The sequence below is a fragment of the Nelusetta ayraudi genome, unplaced genomic scaffold, assembly GCF_046127955.1.
Source record: "Nelusetta ayraudi isolate G7.1 ecotype Tasmania unplaced genomic scaffold, CSIRO-AGI_Nayr_v1 ptg000052l, whole genome shotgun sequence".
Taxonomy (NCBI): Eukaryota; Metazoa; Chordata; class Actinopteri; order Tetraodontiformes; family Monacanthidae; genus Nelusetta; species Nelusetta ayraudi.
The window spans coordinates 7,439,435-7,459,726 of NW_027466102.1; the positions used below are offsets into that span (position 1 = coordinate 7,439,435).

Consider the following 20,292-nt stretch of genomic DNA (forward strand, 5'->3'; position numbering starts at 1 on the left):
AAGGAGACATTTAGTTGCTCAAAATGTTTGAAATTACACTTGAAAACAATGCTGCACAAGCAATAGTAGTTTCCCCTCCTCTCTTGATCTCTGTACCAAGATCTGGCTGAAACTAATGAAATCATACTCACAAGGGAGGTATTACAGAGAAAAGGCTCATTGTTCTAATGCAAAGCAGTGCTTGGATGCAGACTGGGACCGCCGTAAATAGCTTAGCTGCGAGTGCATCAGAGGTGCAGTCTTCCTAAAATGCTAATGCCAGGGAAGAATAATAATAGAATTAAAAAAAAACATCACCGTTCCCCGACAAGTTTTAGGTCCAACAGCAAAACCAGTTTGAAAACATAGTTCAAGAGAACCGCATTTAGCGGCAGGTGCCAAGCTAAATGAATAAATAAGAAGGTCAGATGATGCTAACAATGTGTTGCCAGGTATGTACGCGTGCACGTAAGTACGATTGTTAAATTGCATTTTAGCACAAAGCCTTAGACCTATAACAAAGTACATAGAGTCCCCTTTAACACAGTGAAGTTCAAGGAACACACACACACACACACACACACACACACACACACACACACACAAAGGACTGATGCAAAAGATAGCTTGTAAAGATGATAGTAGTTTTGAAATAAATGCATTTTTCTCCACAGTCGGTCTTTACACACACTTACACACACAGGCACTCACACAGAGTGTGAGTGACATTTTATGTGTGTGTGTGTGTGTGTGTGTTTGTGTGTGTTTAAGACATTCTAAAGCACTGTAGTAGAAAGACAATGCCTTTTCCTTACTTGTGTTGTTTCGGTTAAAAAAAAAAAAGGCTCAGCCTTTTTTTTTCTTTTTTTTCTTTTACATATGTACACGTGTTTTGATAACTATTAATGTAACAATGATTCCAACTAGTTTTGAATCATTGCTCCTGTGGTGCTGAGTTGTCAATAGGTCGTGAAAGAGGCAGCAGGCTCAAAAAGCACAAGAAATACCTGTATGACAACAGCATGCTTCATACCTTTGCTTTGTGTACATTTCCGAGCGCTGATGTCACGTTTGAGCCACATCAACTCTGTATGGCAGGCACCTTTTCAGTGGGTCATCAGTGAAGTTGCACCACAGTGTGGCAACATGTGCTTATACAGAGCCACAGCTGAAACGACCAGCTTTTGTTTCGCTGCATTGACTTGTAAAATTCGCAAGTAGATATTTACAGCTTTGTAGATCCAAATGTACTGGCACCATAACCAAACCCCTTTAGAAAACATTCTTAGCAATCAGACAAGCGCAACAGAATTTTTTTATTCTTTTTTGTGAAAAGAAGCACATCTTAGGTTTTCAGCCATTTGAATTCTGTTTGAGACCTACCAAGAGTTATGAAGAAAAAAAAAATTGCTGGACTTTAGTAGCAGAGTCAGGGGCAGTCTGACGGAATCGTGGTCAATTAAGAATATGGTCCATAATCCAGAAGGCACCGTTTGCTTATATAGGAACAATCACCAGTAACAAATAAAATGTTTTTAAGTGTAGATTAGAAAAAATAAAATCTCCATGCTGCCAGCTCAATTTCACATTGTCACAAGCATTCATAGTTGATTAAACCCTCTTCAGTCTCCTTCAGGTTTAAGAGTTGCCTCACGCCACATTTCAGTCATTTCCTTAGTGGCATAAAGGAATAAATTGCTCTAGATATGACAAAGACAAAGGGCATTTTAGGGAAAGGAATACCTGGCCATGTCAAAAAGAGTTCAGTCGGAAGTTAAATGTCATGTTCCTAAGTTTAATCTTTTGATAAGAAGCCAGGGCCATTTTAAACCATTGTGCATTGTTCAGATGTAGAGGAAGCAAATGTATTCTATCTCAAAGAAAAAAAGATTCCCCAGCGTTCCCAGTGGTCAGTGTCAGCAGGATAATACAACGTGTGATATGACAGGCTCCTATATGTCAACAATTAATGAAACTTAAAACAAACAGGCTGAGCGCTGTGCTACCTTGTTGTAACCACTGGACGCAATGAGATCCAAGCTAAACATCCTTGGCTCGGCTTGCCAGAAACACACCGGGGCGCAAGGAGCTGAGCCCATCAGGAAGTGAAACCTAACCGACGCGGGAGCTCTCAATTGACGATGATGCACTTTTAAAACATGAAAAAGCCGCATCGTAATTTGAACTGTGGAACCTTTCAGTCCCGTTCATTGTTTGTTTATACTGTTTTGCTACTTAACAACATGCTTTGATTGGGCGGCAACTCGTATCGCTGATTGGATTTTTGGAAACAAATAATCACGTTGCCTGGATTTCCATTTACGGAAAGACTAAAAGTCACCCTAAGAAAAAAGCCTTGATAGGGATTTTACCTGAGATGTTAGAGATGTGTGCGTGACAATTAAAAACAAAAAACAAAACAAAGTACAAATGCCTCTTCACACCAATTGAGTGGACAAGAAGTGCTTTTAGTGTCAGTTGAGTCTACTAGAGTCTATATACTCTGGGTTTATGCGTTAACCTCTTGAGAACTTCTCTTAAACTTCAAGTTTCAAGTGCACTGTATACTTGCATTTTTTTTTTTACTCTCCGCACTTAACTAATGATTCCCCCGCAGTCAAACTTAGTTGCGTAGTAAAAAAAATAACGACAACAACATATGAAGATGGCTTTAATTGTGACTGCTACATAGTGAGTTCCTACGTCGATCCCTCTCACACCCGTGCTGGACTTGACACTCGTCACTTGTCCCTCTTTCGATTGACCTGCGGTGGCTCCTTCATGTGCCTCATTGCGACGAGCGCCGTCGCGAGGCAGCACAGAAACAGAGCTGGGAAGGACCCGCACGCCCACCACAGCTGGCTCTCCCCGAACACCTCCACCACGGTGTCCCTGCGCTTGGCGTAATCCTGGAACAGAGCCTCCAGCTGGAAAAGGGTGCACAGCGACAAAAACGCGTGGAAGATCTGGTGACCGTGGCCCACCAAGTCGCACTTGCCCGGGAAGAAGCGCTCGGGGACGGGACAGGAGAAGAAGACGGCGGCCAGCAGGAAGCACCCAATCTGGAGGGCGTGGAAGGGCAGCGAGGGCTCCCGCGACCAGGGGACGGTGGCCAGTCGGTGGACCACGGGGCTGATGTCCAGCAGGTACGCCAGAGAGGTGGGGATCAACTGGCAGATCTTGCGTTGCCACGGGTACGGCCGGCGGTACCTGAACTTGGCAAAACAGCAGCCGGCGCAAGAGAGCCAGGCGAAGAAAGCAGCACCCTGAAGAAACAGCAGGCCCACGTAGCTCTTCTTCCAGGCCGGCTCCGACGAGTAGAAGTAATGCCCGAGCGCGCAACCGTACTGGTAGGCGGCCACGCCCACGTAGTCCAGGAAGAAGAAGAAGTAATGCGCTCGTTCGGAGTGAGACTGCAAAAGGTGAGCTGCCGCACTGAAGGTCATGTAGGTGAGGGCGGACACCAGGAAAACCGCCAGCGGCAGAGAGGCCGCGTCTAGGGCGTACCCCAGGTCACGCGCCTTGGCCCACCAGCAGAGCAGGATGGCGGGAACTGCCAGCAGGTGGGTCCACACGTTGAGGGATTCGTTGTGTCTCTGGAAGAGGCTGAGGACGTAGCAGCGCCAGTCTTGCAGCGGCGGCCGGTAGCCGGACAGGATGTAAGGCTCTCTGAAGAGCACGGGCACCTGGGAGGCATCTACAGTGGGACTGGGCGATGGGACGGACGCGGGTACGAGGTCGGAGAAGTGGGGGAGGTAGCTGAGGTGGTTGTTGTTCAGGGTCACGGCGCCAAGCCTCTGCAAAATTTCAGACATAGCTCAGTGATTGGTGCCCAGAAATCAGAGCAGGTGGAACCAAATAGCAAAGGGACAGCCCCGGTGCAGACACCCCTGTGGGAGACAGAACATTAGCATAAAGTTCATGTGACTCAAAAGTCGATGTGACTGGAACAAGTTGGAGTGGAGACAAATGATCTTTGGAACAATTCAAAATCTAAGAAGGAAGTGATTTGGGAGTTGAATGCAGCCAGAGAGAGAGATTAAAATTGCAGAGAGAGAGAGAGAGAGAGAGAGAGAGAGAGAGAGAGAGAGAGAGAGAGAGAGAGAGAGAGAGAGAGAGAGAGAGAGAGAGAGAGAATTAATCCAATACAGGAGCACATGTTTCAAAATGTGGACTGAAAGAATGAGTTTGAGTGCGACCCAGCGGCTGAAAGTCTTAGTCACTGTCAGGGAAGTGCAAGTACGTCATGAGGCTCAACATGCAGTTGAACACACTTACTGCACAACAGGTTCTGGTGCAGTAAATGAGCAGGTGAGAAAGACAAACAAACATTCATCTACATTCGCTGAAAACACGCAACTTGGTTCTGGGCCCGTCTCCCGAGCCCAATTTGTTGTCACACTTATTGCCTTCCTGAACCAATCAGATTTCCCAGTTAGTCCTGATCGCAGTTCACAAACTTGATCGCAGAGAAAAGAGGTCAGTTGTACGTTTGCAGGTGAATTTAAAAGTCTTAAAGGGAACTGAACAAAACGCTCGTCTTTGCGCTTAACTGGTTTTTGCGGCAAAGCGTGCACGAGTAAAAGTGCATTAAGCACAAAAACACTCTTAAAACGAAGAACGACGGTACGGATTGTAGCCCAACAACGCGGGAGGAAGACATTTGTCACCTTACCTGCCGCTACAGTGACTGGACACCTGTTTGCTCGCGCAGAAGTTGCAGATGAATGAGGGAGAACAAATAACCGGCGGACGTCATTTAGTTGCGGCCAGTCAACCACAGTGTTTTAAAGTGAGGAGGTACTTGAGAAATGAACAGGGGAAGGTGTAAACACAGCTGACCCGACAGGCCGGTCTGCGGGGCGGAAATACCATTCGAAACGCCCCCCCCCAAAAAAAAAAATCAATAAAAAAAAAAAATCAATAAAAAAAATTATAATAATAGATCAATAAATCAATAATAAATAAATCTCCCCGCGCGCACCTGCGTGCGTATCTGTATGTGTGTCATCAGAGATCATAATTACTCGGACAGTATTTTGCAGAGCGCCTCCGGACAATAAAGAGGCTCTAGGGAAATGTCTCCATCTAGTGTCGGTTTCTATGTACTGCATGTATACCATTAAAACCCGGTTTTTAATGTATACCATTAAAAACCTCTACATTTGTCAATGGAGAGGATCGAACAGCAGCACACCCCCACCACACACACACACACACACACACACACACACACACACACACACACACACACAGGATAAGAGGTGAAAGGCGATGGACGAACGTGACAAAGAATAGCCATGTTTATCGTGAGTGCGGAGTGTAGTTAAACGTCATGAGTCCCATAGGAAACAGAGCCCCTGGAAATAGCAGTTCTACAAGATGCCAAACTAAAACAGACGTCAAAGCAACAGGAAGTGACAATGACAGTGAACCCCGCAACAGCAGTAAAAGGAGTTTGACGGTGGAACGCCACAGGCTGCGTGAATCACGTGACTACGCCGCTCTTCCCCCTCCCCTCTTCCTGCTTCGTTTTCGCGCGAGTTCTCTATAGGGGCGGAGTCATTCCGTCGTTCCGTCGGTCCTATTGGATAGCGGCACCTTCGCGCGCCGGCTACGCAAATGAGCGCGCGCTCGCTCAGCCAATGGCACGTTACGCTGAAGACCCACGCGGCGCGCAGTTGGCGCGAAAACTTCGCTATTGTGCGGTCTGTCGGGCCAAGTGGGCGCACGTCGAACGGAGGAGCTCTGCGCAACCGTTGAGAAATACTTTTTGTCTTACAAAGTCAAATTAAAACAACCAATCGCTCGTAATGGCGACGGATGTGCTGGACGACCAGGAAATGAGAGAGGCCCAGAGGGACTATCTGGACTTTCTCGACGACGACGTAAGTCTGGCTTGTTGTTCGATTACAAGGTTTGCTGACAAGTCCGAAAAAAAGAGGCCATGTGTTGGTCGCTTTGGACCAAAAAAAAAAACCCCTAACCTTGGCGTGGATTTATACTCCTGATAATAAAATGAAAATATGCGCATATTGCTAGTGACCATGAAACGGTGCGGTTGCGGGGAAATACGCAAATGAAAAATTTATTTTTATGGGTTTTTAATTAAGATTTGTATTGGTCGAGCCAGCTGCACATGGAAGGTTTTTGGGCATCAAATTACGCGCTAAATATATGATTGTGATATGTTTACTTTTGCAGCAAGACCAGGGGATTTACCAAAGCAAAATCCGGGACATGATCAGTGACAACAAAGCTCGTCTCATCGTCAACATCAACGACCTAAGGAGACGGAACGAGGCCCGTGCTGCAAGGTGAGGCCACGGAACATTTCTGCGTTTACCATTATGATCGCTTTCCGCAACTGCTGGACTAGTTTCCCCTGGAAAGCTGCCAATTCCTGTCTAATTAGATTGACCCGGCTACGGCCAGTTCGCAGGCAAATAATCCGATGTCAATGACGTCATTATTGTAACAGCTGAACGCGCATATTTCATCGATCAGCCTCATGAAAAAGAGAGATTTTCCTCTCGTTCGCAACTGAGATGCGTTGATTTGCGGGCTAGCAGGTCACGACCGCAGTCCTGCGATGTAGGTGACCTTCACCGTGTGTTTTCTCCCCACTTGCCAGACTGATGAACAATGCCTTCCTGGAGCTGCTGGCGTTCCAGCGTTCCCTGAAGGACCTGGTGGCCAACGTGGACGCCACCTACGCCAAACAGCACGACGAGTTCTACATTGGCCTGGAGGGCAGCTTCGGCTCCAAGCACGTCACTCCCCGAACCCTGACCTCACGCCTGCTTGGCAGCATGGTGTGTGTCGAGGGCATCATCACCAAGTGTAAGTAGCCGGTGTCATAGAAAACCAGGGGAAATCGTGGGATTTGCAAATGCCATTTTGCAGGCCTGGAAAAGTCACAGAAAAAGTATTTGGATTCTGTGCTTAAGTAGATGTACGGATACTTGTGTTACAAAACATTTAAAATTTAAAATACTATGCTATACTATAAGACTATAATACAAGTTAAAAAAAAAAATAATAATATAAAGTTAAAATACTCTGGTAAAAGCATTTATTCAACTCCTTTACTCAAGTAAAAGTCAGAAAGTATAGGTTTTGAAGTGTACTTAAGTTTTAAAAAAAATAGTTTTTTTGTTGTTTTGCCATTAATGAAACAGTACGAACTGTTGAAAAAAGTTATGACAGAGTAATCTGTCAGCTCAACCAAACTGTATTCAGTGATGGTTTGGACTAGTGAGTCATTTAATAACAATAATCAATGTTGTAATGTGCACATTTTGACTGAAAAAGCACTAAAGAGTGATCCCAAAGCGGAGGTACTCTGACTTTTATATTGAACTACACAACAGCATAGTTCAAATGGCTCCATTTCAAGGAATAACTGCAACAATAAATACATTACTTCGAACAGAATTTGTATCTTTTAAACATAAAAGTAACGGCACATTTTTCCAATGTAAGAAGTAGAAAGTCCAGATATTTGTGTACAAATGTAGGGAAATAAAGTGCAAAGTTGTCAGAAAAAGAAATACTCAAGTAAAGTACAGATACATGAAAAATCTACTCAATTTCATATTCTTTATGCGTGTATTTGAGTTGCAGTAAGCTCATGGAAATTTTTTCAATTTTGTCAGTGAAAATGAGTGGGGACCCTGCGTTTTCACAAAGATCAGAGACATTATATCCATCTCTCTCCTTTCATTTCCTATTCAGGTTCGCTGGTGCGACCCAAAGTGGTGCGCAGCGTCCACTACTGCCCTGCTACGAAGAAGACGATGGAGCGTAAATACACCGACATGACCTCACTCGACGCCTTCCCCTCCAGCGCCATCTATCCCACCAAGGTTGGATCGTCTTTTTATTTGTCCACCAATAACTGCGTCTTCGTGCTTCGCCTTCATCGATTTATTAAAACAAAAGATAATGGCGGTCAGGTTACCGAAACATAAAAATTACATCTCAATAACTTTTGCTTTGTCCATTTTGTTTGGTGTCATATTGGTCTCGTGATACCAAAATGTGAACTGCACGATGAAGAGGAGTGTGTGTGTATATATGAACCAGAACGTTCAGTTGTAGATTTGTGTATTTAACACGTTTTGCTATTCAGTCACCTTGTTGGTGGAGCAAGTACTGAAACTCCATTTAGAAATTTCAGGACGGTCAATTTATTTACCTGTAAAGAACCAATAACTGAAACAAACATCTGTATTTGTCCGTTTAGAAATTGAAGTCGGCGTTCCCACCTTTTGTTTGTGGCCGACTTTCCAACCGTCCAGTTTTCCACTTCAGCCCTGATCGGCTTCTCTCTAATCTCCCCTCTGTCGGTTCCGCTCAGGATGAGGAGAACAACCCGCTGGAGACGGAGTTTGGCCTCTCCATCTACAAGGACCACCAGACCATCACGGTGCAGGAGATGCCAGAGAAAGCCCCCGCCGGCCAGCTGCCTCGCTCGGTGGACATCATCCTGGACAACGACCTGGTGGACGCCGTCAAACCTGGGGACAGAGTGCAGGTGGTGGGAACCTTCCGCTGCCTGCCGGGCAAGAAGGGCGGCTTCACCTCTGGCACCTTCAGGTGAGCCTGGAGTGAGACGTCGGAAGTGTCGCTGCAGTACAAATGCAAATTTAACAAAATTGTCATATGTATACACATACAAATGGTATCGGTGTCAAGGTATTGGCATGTATTTTATGTATTTTTATGTACCTGTACGGATAGCGGTATTGGCACTGATAGCGGTATTGGTACCGATAGCGGTATTGACACTGATAGCAGTATTGGTACCAATAATGGTGTTGGTACAGATAACAGTATTGGTACTGATAACCGATATCGGTGCCGATACTCAATAACGGTACTGGTACTGATACGCGACAACAGTATTGGTACGGGATAAAGGTATTGGTACCGATACCCGATACCTTTATCGGTGCATCCCAAACAGTTATTGTCCCAAACAAAAGAACAACACGAAAAAATACAGTGGTGCTTCATGCAAGATTGGCGCATGGACTCTGGTTGTCAAATGGAACAGTTGTAACTGCACCATCTGACAATAAAAGAAAAACAATCCTCGGTCTTTGAACGCGATGGTGAGAGAGGTAGATTTCTAAACGTGCACGGAAGTAGAATAAAAGGGCCCTTTTCTTTAGCAGCCACCTGGTTGAAGAGTCTTTGCCAAGAACACAAGTCGGACAACATTTTCAGGCTTCATGTAGATGTTCATATCTTCATCAGAATGTGCTCTCTGGTGGCATTTGAGGTGGTTGGGTATATTTTTAGTGTTTTTTTTTTTTTAGTTCTTATTTTCGTGCAGCTGATGAAAAAATGTGTGTTCTTCTCCACCACCAGGACCATCATGATCGCCTGCACCGTCAAACAGATGAGCAAGGAAGTGTCTCCCAACTTGTCGGCGGACGACATCGCCAAGATTCGAAACTTCAGCTCGGGCCGATCCAAGGTGACGCTCTTAGTCCTTGTCAAGTTGAAGCAGTTTTTCTTTTTTTTCCCCCCAGCTGAGAAATAACGTTCCGCCCTTTTTTTTGAATGTGCTTTCAGAACGTCTTCGATCAACTGGCTCGTTCCCTGGCCCCCAGCATCCACGGCCACGAGTACATCAAGAAGGCCATCCTGTGCATGCTGCTGGGTGGCGTGGAGAAGGTGCTGGAGAATGGATCCCGCATCAGAGGGGACATCAACATCTTGCTCATTGGTGATTACGACCAGTCTTGTGAAACTCGCACAAAGAAAATTCTCTGGCAAATATTTCTTGGCAGTAATTGAAGTGGAATCTAAATTTTAAGGGTGTCCAAAAAAAATGCATGTGACGATGTCTGATAAAATTCAGATGTTTCTTTTTAGTTTCAGCCGTCTTACTCTTAATTTTGCCCTTTTCTCTATCAGGTGATCCGTCAGTGGCCAAGTCCCAGCTGCTGCGCTACGTCCTGCACACTGCGCCCAGGGCCATCCCCACCACTGGCCGGGGCTCCTCCGGAGTGGGTCTGACTGCTGCCGTCACCACCGACCAGGAAACTGGTAAAGAGACATTTGTCTGTCTTTGCTGTAGCATCAAGTTGTGCTGTTTTTTTTGTGTTTGTTTTTTTTCTTTTTAGGGGCGTCAGCAAATGGTTTGCTTTTGAATCGAATTTTTGTCCCTTCCGGTCACCTGTTGTCAGGTGCTAGCTGTAGCGCTATGCTTCGACACTACATCCTGCCAACGTTAGCTGTGTTTATTTTATGTGCTAATGTTAATGATTTAAGAAACAACCTCCAAATTTGAACTTTCTCTTTGGTCTGTGAAGCAGGTCACATAAAATTCTTGATTCAGCAGAGGACACAAAGAGTTTTCCTTCTTCCTTGTGGTTCTTTTTGTTTCTGTTTAAAAATAAATATTCTTAATTATTATTTGGTCTCCAATTAAGAACTTTGGTAAAAAAAAAAAATTGCATAAATATAGACATAAAAATAAAAAAAATTATAGGCAAATCAAAATGCGATTAATCGTGTTTAACTAAAGAAACTCAGAGATTAATCGTGATTAAAAGAAATTAATCGTTCCCCCCCCCTTTTCTCCTCTCCCCTTCTCTCCCCTCCAGGTGAGCGTCGCCTGGAGGCCGGCGCCATGGTGCTGGCCGACCGCGGTGTGGTGTGCATCGACGAGTTCGACAAAATGTCGGACATGGACCGCACCGCCATCCACGAGGTGATGGAGCAGGGCCGCATCACCATCGCCAAGGCCGGCATCCACGCCCGCCTCAACGCCCGCTGCTCCGTGCTGGCGGCCGCCAACCCGGTTTACGGCAGGGTGAGCGACCCGTCCGGGGAGCGTTGGGTAAAAGTTATCGCGCTTCCGAGCAACTCCGCTAACTTTTCTCGTTCTGCAGTACGACCAGTACAAAACCCCCATGGAGAACATCGGCCTGCAGGACTCGCTGCTCTCTCGTTTCGACCTGCTGTTCATCGTGCTGGACCAGATGGACGCCGAGCAGGACCGCGAGATCTCGGACCACGTGTTGAGGATGCACCGCTACCGTGACCCCAGGGAGCAGGAGGGAGCAGGTGCCACACCTTTTCCGATACGTTTCATTGTTTAATATAAACAAATCTGTCGAAACTATTCTCTTGCTGCCAATTCAACTCTTTCCCACTATACTTTACCATATATATATATATATATTTTTTTTTTATGCTGTCAAGTCGGGATACTTAGATAGATAAATAGTAGCTAAAATTAAACTGTAAGAACAAATACATAAAGCTTTTACTGCGATAAGAATGCCATACAGTAAATGAATGAATGAATTGATCTTTTATTCACATGCTACAAAGTTACAGTGAAACGTTGCAATATATGTTGCTCATATTAGGTTTGGGTATGATAAGTGTTCCCCTATAGACTGGCTTACAGCAAGACACCATTAAGACATTCAACTACATACTAATGAGTGTTCATGTCAGAAACCTGATTTATAAACAATGTATTCAGTAATTCTTAACTAATCCGTAATTACTTATTTATTACTTGGTTATTACAAAGTGTTACCGTTTACTTTAGTAAACATTCGCTAGTGAAAGTAACACCATCCACCCAACAAGCCATGCTGCTGCTTGAGCGAACTCAGTCACTCTCATCAGACGTCCCATGACTGACATGTTTACACTCCATGATGTCACCACAGGATGGCGACATACGCAAAGCGCTGGTCAGATTAGTCTACACCTAGAACATGTTCTTTTCAAGGTCCACGTTTACACCTTGAAAAATAACGCGAAACACTAATTATTTGCATATGATTTTATTTTTTTTTAACCTCCTGGAAGAAAAAGCAGACGAGCCTTAAGTTATATTCTGTGCAATTTTATGTAAGATGCAGTTTTTTTTTTGTAAGTTAGTGGTGCTGAAATATGCTTAAAAAAAAAAAGATTTGTGAGCAAGAGTTAGCCTTTGTCTGAGGTTTAGCGCAGCGTTTACACCATTGGAATCAGTTGACATAACCTTTAAATCACTGTATTCTGTGTTTTCTGTATTCTACACACTGCCTCACTGAGAACTGTTTGAGTCGATTTTGGATCGACTCGTGACCTAAAAATAGGAATCGAATCAAATCACCAGACTCCCAAATTCCTTAGTAAGAGTGTGTGTTTGTTTGCCAGCCATGTCTCTGGGTGGGACAGTGGACGTCCTGGCCACCGAAGACCCGGACGCAGTCGCGCAGGAGGACGAGGAGCTGCAGGTCTACGAGAAGCACAACAACTTGCTGCACGGTAGCAAGAAAAAGAGGTAAAGGACCATAAACTTTGTTTTTTTTTTTTTAAATGAAAATAAATAAGTAAGACTCACTAATTTGTGCGATTTCCCTTTTTTAGGGAGAAGATCGTAAGCAAGGAATTTATGCGCAAGTACATCCACATCGCCAAGGCGGTGACGCCCGTACTGACTGAGGAGGCGGCCAATCACATCGCAGAGGAGTACTCCAGGCTCCGCAGCCAGGAGCAGATGGGGGCTGACCTTGCCAGGGTGAGGAACTCGGACTCACACCCTCGGACTCCCTGCCGAGTTCTGAGCGGGCGTAAAAGTTTCAAGCCTCAAGTCGTTGAGCTCGACTGCGAAACTGGTCAGAAAAACAAAAAGTAAACAAATTGGCTCGCGGCTTCGTGTGCGCAGTGCCACTGTAGTTCACTGGCAAGCTCAGGAGAGGGAGGGCGAGTGAGTAAAAGAGCGCTGCAATCTGAAATGTAACCACTAGATGTCACTGTTTCTTCTTTAAAATCTCCAAACGTTGCACACTCAACCTTGAAAAGCTTAATTTTATCCAGTTTGTAATAATTATAAACTTTGGCCAATACTGCATACCTTACTACTTAAACTACATTTCACAGTAATATGGTGAGACATTGGTTGAAATATATGTGTCATGATGGAGAGGCTTTGCCTTTTTTTTTTTTTTTAATCTTTCTGACCCGGTGTTATTCCCCCTCCTCTCCAGACCTCCCCCGTCACGGCCCGAACACTGGAGACATTGATCCGTCTGTCCACGGCGCATGCCAAGGCCCGCATGAGCAAAGCTGTGGAGCTGAAGGACTCGGAAGTGGCCGTGGAGCTCGTCCAGTTTGCCTACTTCAAAAAGGTTGGCGCTGATCCATGCACTGTTTCAAGAACAAAAGATTAAAAAAAAAATATATATATATCTATATCTTTTGGATCCGGAGTGCAGAGTGGTGCAACTGATCTCGGCCCCTTTCTCGCAGGTCTTGGAGAAAGACAAGAAACGCTCCAAGAAGGACCGGGATTCTGGTTCCGAGGATGAAGAGGAGGCGGCGGCGCCGCCGACTCAGCGCTCGCAGAAAACTGCCACGAAGAGGTCGGCACCTCACCGACCGCTCTTCAAGTCTTTACGAGTAACTCCGAAGGTGTGCCGTTCAGTCGAATGATTGTTATTTATGATGTTTCTCGGCCTGCAGAGGGCGCCGCGGCTCTCAGGGCAGCGAGCCGTACAGCCCGTACGACTTCAGCGAGGAGCAGGACGTCCCGGAGAGTAAGTGTCACCCGTCTGCTCTGCTCTCGTCACGGAAAATGATTTCAATTGTTTTGAGGATTTCTTTTTAATTGCAATTCCAATTTTCCGGAAACAGGACCCAGTTAATTCTCTTTCAAGGCGCTCCTCTCTGATCTTCAGTCGTTTCATTTACTATTTGCTGTCTTCCTCTGTAGTTCAAGCCCGAACGCCAAAGGCAGCAAAGCCTGGACAGGAGGAAGAGGAGGCCATGGACGCCACGTCGCAGGCTGACGCCGCTCTGTCTGCCGAGAGGTGGGCTGACGGCTTCAGATGACTTTGAAAAAAAAATTAAATGGCATTATAGATATAAAGTTTATTTTCTGCTGGGACGTGTTAAAAAAAAAAGAAGAAAAGTGACCCGTTTGGCAGCATGATGATGTGATTGTGTTCCACAATAGACCACCGTACTCTTAATAATTAAGGTGATCGGTCGGGAAGTTTCAGTCACCCCCATCTTTTAACCATCTTTTAAAATAGGCTGTGCTCAGGGCTGCCATCTACAGGCTCGGTTAAGGAAATGGCGCTAGGATTATCGTTGCTTTAAAGGTTCTTCTCAGGAATCTTTTGGGGGGGAATTTTGCTTGGGCGTTTGATGGCACCTAAAACTCATTAAGTGGCCTCTAACTTTAAGTTGGAAGTCCCAGTGCTGCTTCTCACCGAATCGTAACAATATGATATACGTATATTGTGGGTTAGGATATCCAGCGTCTGTTTAGAGCAATTGTTTATCCCCGTGTTTTGAGTTGTTGGTACAAATAATCAATTTTCCTTGGAAAAACAAAACAGAAATCGGTTGACTTTGAAGAGAACCTTTGAAAAAAAAAACCAACTCTATTAATGCACATTAAGCTTTGCTGATTCAGACATCCGACCATACGTAGAGGTTATTTTTGCCCCGAGATCTGTCTGTAACTAACTTGTCCTCTGCTGCTTCCCTCTGCTCCGTCCAGGCTGAAAGAGTTCAAGTCGTCGCTGTTCGCCGTCTTCCAGTCGGCTCACGCCCAGTCGGTGAAGATGAAGAACCTGATGGACGACATCAACAAGGGCCGCGAGAGCCGCTTCTCCGAGCCCGAGGTCCGCAGCGCCTTGACCCGCATGCAGGACGACAACCAGATCATGATGGCCGACGACATCATCTTCCTCATCTGAGCGCGTTTAACCGAAAGGTTAAAGTGACTGAGATTTCTCGCACCGTGAAGGAAACGGGCGGCTAAAAAATGTGCATATTGGAAAAACTTATTTGCGTTCATGTTTTCATGTTTTCAACTCTTGAATGCAGTTACACCAGTGTAGCACCAAGTGATAGTAAAACAGTTTAATACGCAACAAATGGCAGATGGTTTTGGGACATTGTTCATTTATTGCGCGCTGTGTTTTCTGGTGTTGTGTATATATTTAAGGTCATGCTTTATATGTGTTCAATAAGTAGTGTATAAAAAAAAATTAAAATGCTTTGGAAATAATCATGGTCACAGTTTCTCTTATTCAAGTAATTGATTCAGGACTCATTTGTGCATTGATAAAGCTACCGTTGATTAGCACTACACGCTTAAATGTTTTCAAAATAAATTTCCGACAACGTAGCGTTGAGAATTTTGGTCAACGCAAGACCTTAATCATGAATAGTACATGGTAACAGGTCGTAATTTCATAATAAACTACGATTTCACTTTTTTTTTTTTTTTTTTTTTTTTTTAACCAAAGCTTTATCCTGAAATCCACATTTCATGTCGACACCGACCCACCTTGAAAAAACTTCTGCTCGTCTCCCGTCAACTCACTGACAATGTGGATCATGTTGCTGGAAATTCAGAAATCTGAAACGCAGTGCAAACTTAATCTGTGATTTACAAGAAACAAACATCACCGTCTTCCTGCGTCAGTGACAATGTGTTTACTTTGACATTTTGCGAACACTTCATAATGTTAACACTAACTTTACTGTGCGAAAGAGTCGTTTCATTCTAACTACAGGCGTTTAGCAGTTAAGTCTGAATACTTTATCAATACTTAAAAAAACAAACATAAAAAATAGCAAATAAAGCTTTGTACTTCCATCAATATACACTAGTAAATAATTAAGAACAGTTCCTCAAAGTTTTTGTTGCTTGATTTGTAAACACACATCTGTAATGTGTTTATTGATGATGCCTTTATACACTGCAAATGATTAGGGTTAGCTCCAACCCATTTATGAATAGTTGAAGAGCTGACAAATCAAGTCACAAAAGCAGAACTTTCTTTGACTCTGACTTTGCTACACACAGTTAGAAACGTATTGTTAATTGTCAACCTTCTTAACCTTTTACTACTTATTAACACAACAAACTAACTAGTTCAGTAGGTGGAAGGTGCTTCATCCTCTCGGTACTTGGCCTCAACTTGACACTTTGCAATGACTGAGACGAAGAAAACGCCACGGCAGGAGTTTGTTTGCAACATTGAGGTCAAATGACAATGGTTCTCCACCCACGGCTGACTCATAAAAAAATGTGCCAACGAAAGTCCCAAACTGCAAGCTGTAACACTTCTTTTGCACGGCTTCACTAAGGTCTCGTTTAAGAACATCTTCCGAAGCAAAAACTTGATTTTGGATGAGGATACTTTCAAGCTGCATTTGTGACTTGAAAAATGTGAAATTTTCCGTGGGATGTCTGCAAGGATACTTATTTCATATAATATAAATACATATCTTTAAGTTCAAACTGCGTTTGACCAGGCGGGTAAATGTATGGTGAGGAGCTTGATGATGATGATGATGATTCATCATCAGGGCTAAACATCATAAAAAAAAACAAACCCTGATGCAACCAGGTGTGTTGGTAGAGGTAATATTGTTTTCGGAACACATTAAAAAGTTCGTTTTAAACCACTTAAACACTTCAAGTCAAATCGTTTGCCCTTCAGGATGCCTGTTGACTGAGTTAGTTCCACTGTCTTGACCATTATTCACGAATGTGTTTCAAATTTCGCACCACTTTAATGGAAAACACCGTAGCAACCCTCAAACTATCTGATTGGCTAGATTATGCTAGCTGATGTTATCACGCACAATCTTTTCACCAGTAAGTAGGCTGACTGATTACCAGAAACCATGATTTTCCGGCCAAACTTTCCCTTGATCCCTTTAGGCAGGTTAGTTTTTACCCCGCTGATAATGTGCTGTTGCAACAGTAATTCTGTAAAAGATGGTTAGCGTCGTAAAAGATGCTAACCGTATCAACAAAAACAATGACAACAACAACAACAACAACAACAAAAAATCATTCCATGATTATTTTTTTCTCCAAATTTTCGTCAACTTTGGATTGACTTGTTCATTTGGCACGAGGTTGCGTGTTCTCAGCGTTCTGGCTGTGGGGGGGCCTCTGCATGTTCTTCCTGCGCCTGCTAGGCTTCTGTCTGTTCTCTGTTTATCTGGTTTATCACGACAGAATCCCAAACGTTCAGATCAAGGAGAAATTGGCTGCGAACAAAGAAATGCTGACCACACAGAGGCGCATCAGTGATCAGTGAACTTGTCAACCCGCAGTCACAGCGGAAATTCACTGCGTGTGTGATGGACTGCCTACATATAAACACAGGCGAGACATGCAGACACAACAACAGAGCAGCCCTCTTAAGTTTGCAGAGTGTCTGCAGTGAGGACCGTAGACAGTCATGCAGCTGGTAAGTTGGACTGCTTAGTTTTAAACTGAATGCATTTTGTTGACATTATATAAATGCTGTTTTTTAAAAAAAAAAGAAAAAAAAAAAGAAATGTCAATGTTCTTTTACGAGATTTTAGTGCTTTTTAAAATGCAGCCACTATAACAAACTTTAGGTGTAAATGAAAGCAATCTGTATTTCAAAGGCTTTGATTGTTACTGTGTGATTTTTAAATTAGGTAGACCAGTCTAGGTAGGCCAGTGCTGTTACGCCATAAGAGTCCGCTGATGTAATGACGTAGAAAACGTAATTTTTCTTTGAATGAAAAAAAAAATTTAAAGTATTAAATCCAAATACCTAAAAATATTTTGCTGTTACATTCTTCCAGAGCTTTTACTTTTTGAAATTTTTCTTCAATTCGGGTTATTTTTCACATCCATTTTTTCTAATTCTCTTCCCGCGCTGTTTGCCTCACTTGTGTTCGGCCTCCCGTTCCCATGTCGAAGGTGTTACAGGCTTTGGTAGCGGTGCTGCTGCTGGCCGCACTGGTGCAGTCCGCCAGGAGAGGCCAGTTTTCCTCCGCGAAGTTGGCGCGGCAAAATAAAACAAAAGGCAAGACAGTGAAAATGTCTATGCCTTCCTCGTTGCAATCTTACCCCAGCAGTGATTCTGACTCCATGACCGCCAGCTTGTCTCTTACCCCATGGAAATACAGGTGAGGGTTTTCTTTGATGAAATTGAAATGTAATTATATTTGATTCTAAATATGATCCCCCCCACCCCCCTCCTAGTGAGTCCTATGTGGAATCTCGTTTTCCTGCGCGGATCTCTCAGGCCCAGTGCCTGACTTCTGGCTGTCTGAGCCTGCAGGGGAGTGAAGAGGATGCAACCCTAGTGGCTGCACCCATCCAGTACCAGGTCCTGGTCCTCCACAAGTAGGCCAGTTTACATTACTACTGCTCACTATGTGCCTTGCCAGCACTTTTTGTACCTCATGCAGAGTTGAAGTGCTATCTATTATCATTATAAAATAAATATATATTATTTTTAAATATAATTTTAATTTTAAAAGCATTCATATCACCTCATCTAATATTTTCAATTTCAGTGGAGACCAATGGACCCACTCATCTATGTCGGCAAGCACTTTAAGGGTGCAGTGTGGAATATTAGGCTTGATTTATGATTTTTATATTGGCTTAATATACTGCCCATAATTACAGTAATAAAAGTGCATAATCACAGTACGATAAAAGTAATTGGGTTTTCCTACCCACAGAGAGGTTCTCATATATCTAAGAACATACATAGAGCAAGGGTGTTGCTCCCAGTGGACAATCCAGGCCGCCTGACAGAGCGCGTTTTGTATTTAGGGTAGCTGCACGTGTCCTCAAATTAACCAATTGAAGAGGAAGGTAGACGAGGTATCCAGGTAGGAGGTCACCGTATTTTACTGGCAAAGTCAGGAGAGGGAGGGTGAGAGGGTGAGCGCAGCAATCTAAAATGCAACCAGTTGGTGTCGCTGAGTGGTAGGAAGTAGATGCAGCTGCTAGCACAGCTGCAGCTAAAGAAACATTAGTGAAGAGCAGGTAACAGCACTGGAGGATTTGGCTGCATAGCAAGGTTAGCTGGGTTTAGTGGCTAGCCAGTAGACAACTGAACAACTGAAGTTCAAAGCTGATTGTCCAGTGATTGTCCTCACCTGATTGAGTCCACGTGAACGTCATCGACATGGCTTGTTCAGTCACCTTCCAGGTTTGCCTGCCCTTATACAAATAACGTACAAAGCCAAGTAACAGGCAAAGCTCTAAATTTCTTCACTTTCAACGGTGTGTGTACATTGTGCGATTGGTTTCAGCTCCTGAGAACCAAGGGCATTGTTGCTTTGTTACCTACTCCACCATTGGCGATGTTTATGTGTAAATGGGTAAAAGCAAACTTCAAATGTTGAAGTCATTTAAGTGATCCGACTGATCGTTACTCCTCTGTGACCGCCTCCCCTGCATTCAGGGTCACAGAGGTGCTGGAGCCTAGCCAGCCGTCTTTGGTCCAGTGTGGAATTTATGGTTTGATTTATGACTTTCGTATTGGTAAAAGCTTAACTTTTTTTTGACCAATTTAGAGTTGGCAAAAACAGAAACAATTTGCACGCCACATCAAGTATGAATGCACAGTTTTATAAGGCCATTGCCTCATCGCTAACCCTTACTTTTCCCTCTCCCCGCGCAGAGTCAAAAAGCCAACGAAAAATCAAAAACGAGGACGGAGACCAAGGATCAAGTATGAATTCCAACTGGCGACGGAGGTGATAACCGTGGGCTGTACCTGTGTGAGGCCCAGCGTCATCCCGCAGAACTAGCACACAGCAGACCCCTCTTCCCCTTCTCAGCGTACGCTTTCGCTTTTGATGTGTCGCATCGTAAATGATTCCTGCTTGCCACGCAGGTTCCATGAGCAGTTTGAATGAGGTTCGGGGATCTGCATATACCCCCGTTAACTGCGTTTAGTTTAGTTCACTTTTTTTTCATGAAGTGACCACAAAAAACGATAACAAAATGAAATCTAAAATGTAGAAAACACAAAATATGTTTTGAATCCTAAATCAAAATGAGCAGAAAGAAGATAGAAGAAGAAGAAATGAACGCGCAAATTAACATTTATTTGATGCCAATGGATGGATCACTGAATTCTGGTGACTCTTGTTACAAATATTTTGCTTTGGTCTGCTTTAAGTTTGTAAAGTATCTTGATTTAAAAAAAAAAAAAAATGTGATTGTTCACATGAAAAAGTTGCCTTCCATATTGTGTACTCAAACTTTTTGTATCTCATTTCCTTGATCATAAATAAAGATGTTGTAACTTAACGTCTCTTTGCTCGGGACGCATGAGTGTGATTTTATCTTTAAATAAAACCTCTTTCACTTTCAAATCAAATATAAAAAATATTGCACACGTTTTTTTTTCTAGCAGATTATAAACAAACAAACAGAAAAACAAAACTATTGAGCGAAGCGGAGAGGTGCAGCCTCTCATAGTCAGAGCATCCTTTCCCTTGGGGTTTAAGCTCTACAAAGTGCCTGTG

At 43.8% G+C, this 20,292-nt stretch overlaps 3 protein-coding genes across 4 annotated transcripts; 2 read left to right on the forward strand and 1 right to left on the reverse strand.

Annotated features, from left to right (window-relative positions):
* Positions 1–2,634: 2,634 nt before the first annotated feature.
* paqr8 (progestin and adipoQ receptor family member VIII) lies at positions 2,635–3,849 on the reverse strand. Its single transcript, XM_076037748.1, has one exon. The coding sequence runs from the start codon at positions 3,792–3,794 to the stop codon at positions 2,721–2,723; it is 1,074 nt and encodes a 357-aa protein (XP_075893863.1). The 5' UTR covers positions 3,795–3,849; the 3' UTR covers positions 2,635–2,720.
* A 1,818-nt stretch (positions 3,850–5,667) lies between these two features.
* On the forward strand, positions 5,668–15,019 carry mcm3 (minichromosome maintenance complex component 3). The gene is made up of 17 exons (XM_076037639.1): positions 5,668–5,867; positions 6,184–6,296; positions 6,614–6,822; positions 7,717–7,847; positions 8,342–8,580; positions 9,358–9,466; positions 9,565–9,718; positions 9,910–10,041; positions 10,602–10,810; positions 10,890–11,064; positions 12,160–12,286; positions 12,373–12,523; positions 12,993–13,133; positions 13,255–13,367; positions 13,468–13,541; positions 13,718–13,814; positions 14,513–15,019. Exons 1-17 carry the CDS (start codon positions 5,793–5,795, stop codon positions 14,709–14,711), a joined length of 2,448 nt encoding a protein of 815 aa, XP_075893754.1. The 5' UTR covers positions 5,668–5,792; the 3' UTR covers positions 14,712–15,019.
* A 2,098-nt stretch (positions 15,020–17,117) lies between these two features.
* Positions 17,118–20,275, forward strand: il17a/f3 (interleukin 17a/f3). 2 transcript variants are annotated; one of them, XM_076037713.1, is made up of 4 exons: positions 17,118–17,231; positions 17,717–17,925; positions 18,002–18,145; positions 19,440–20,273. In XM_076037713.1, exons 1-4 carry the CDS (start codon positions 17,223–17,225, stop codon positions 19,567–19,569), a joined length of 492 nt encoding a protein of 163 aa, XP_075893828.1. In that variant the 5' UTR covers positions 17,118–17,222; the 3' UTR covers positions 19,570–20,273. The 2 variants fall into 2 exon arrangements, with proteins under 2 accessions (XP_075893828.1, XP_075893829.1); XM_076037714.1 differs by lacking the exon at positions 17,118–17,231 and having other exon boundaries at positions 17,708–17,925; positions 19,440–20,275.
* The last annotated feature ends 17 nt before the right edge of the window (positions 20,276–20,292 follow it).

What these genes read in the sequence shown, in the direction of transcription:
- paqr8 (XM_076037748.1), bottom strand. Translation starts at nt 3,794, where the DNA reads ATGTCTGAAATTTTGCAGAGGCTTGGCGCCGTGACCCTGAACAACAAC.
- mcm3 (XM_076037639.1), top strand. Translation starts at nt 5,793, where the DNA reads ATGGCGACGGATGTGCTGGACGACCAGGAAATGAGAGAGGCCCAGAGG. An exon ending in TGGACTTTCTCGACGACGAC is followed by an intron (nt 5,868 to 6,183) that starts GTAAGTCTGGCT and finishes TTACTTTTGCAG; the next exon opens with CAAGACCAGGGGATTTACCA. An exon ending in AACGAGGCCCGTGCTGCAAG is followed by an intron (nt 6,297 to 6,613) that starts GTGAGGCCACGG and finishes CCCACTTGCCAG; the next exon opens with ACTGATGAACAATGCCTTCC.
- il17a/f3 (XM_076037713.1), top strand. An exon ending in CTTACCCCATGGAAATACAG is followed by an intron (nt 17,926 to 18,001) that starts GTGAGGGTTTTC and finishes CCCCCCTCCTAG; the next exon opens with TGAGTCCTATGTGGAATCTC. An exon ending in CAGGTCCTGGTCCTCCACAA is followed by an intron (nt 18,146 to 19,439) that starts GTAGGCCAGTTT and finishes CTCCCCGCGCAG; the next exon opens with AGTCAAAAAGCCAACGAAAA.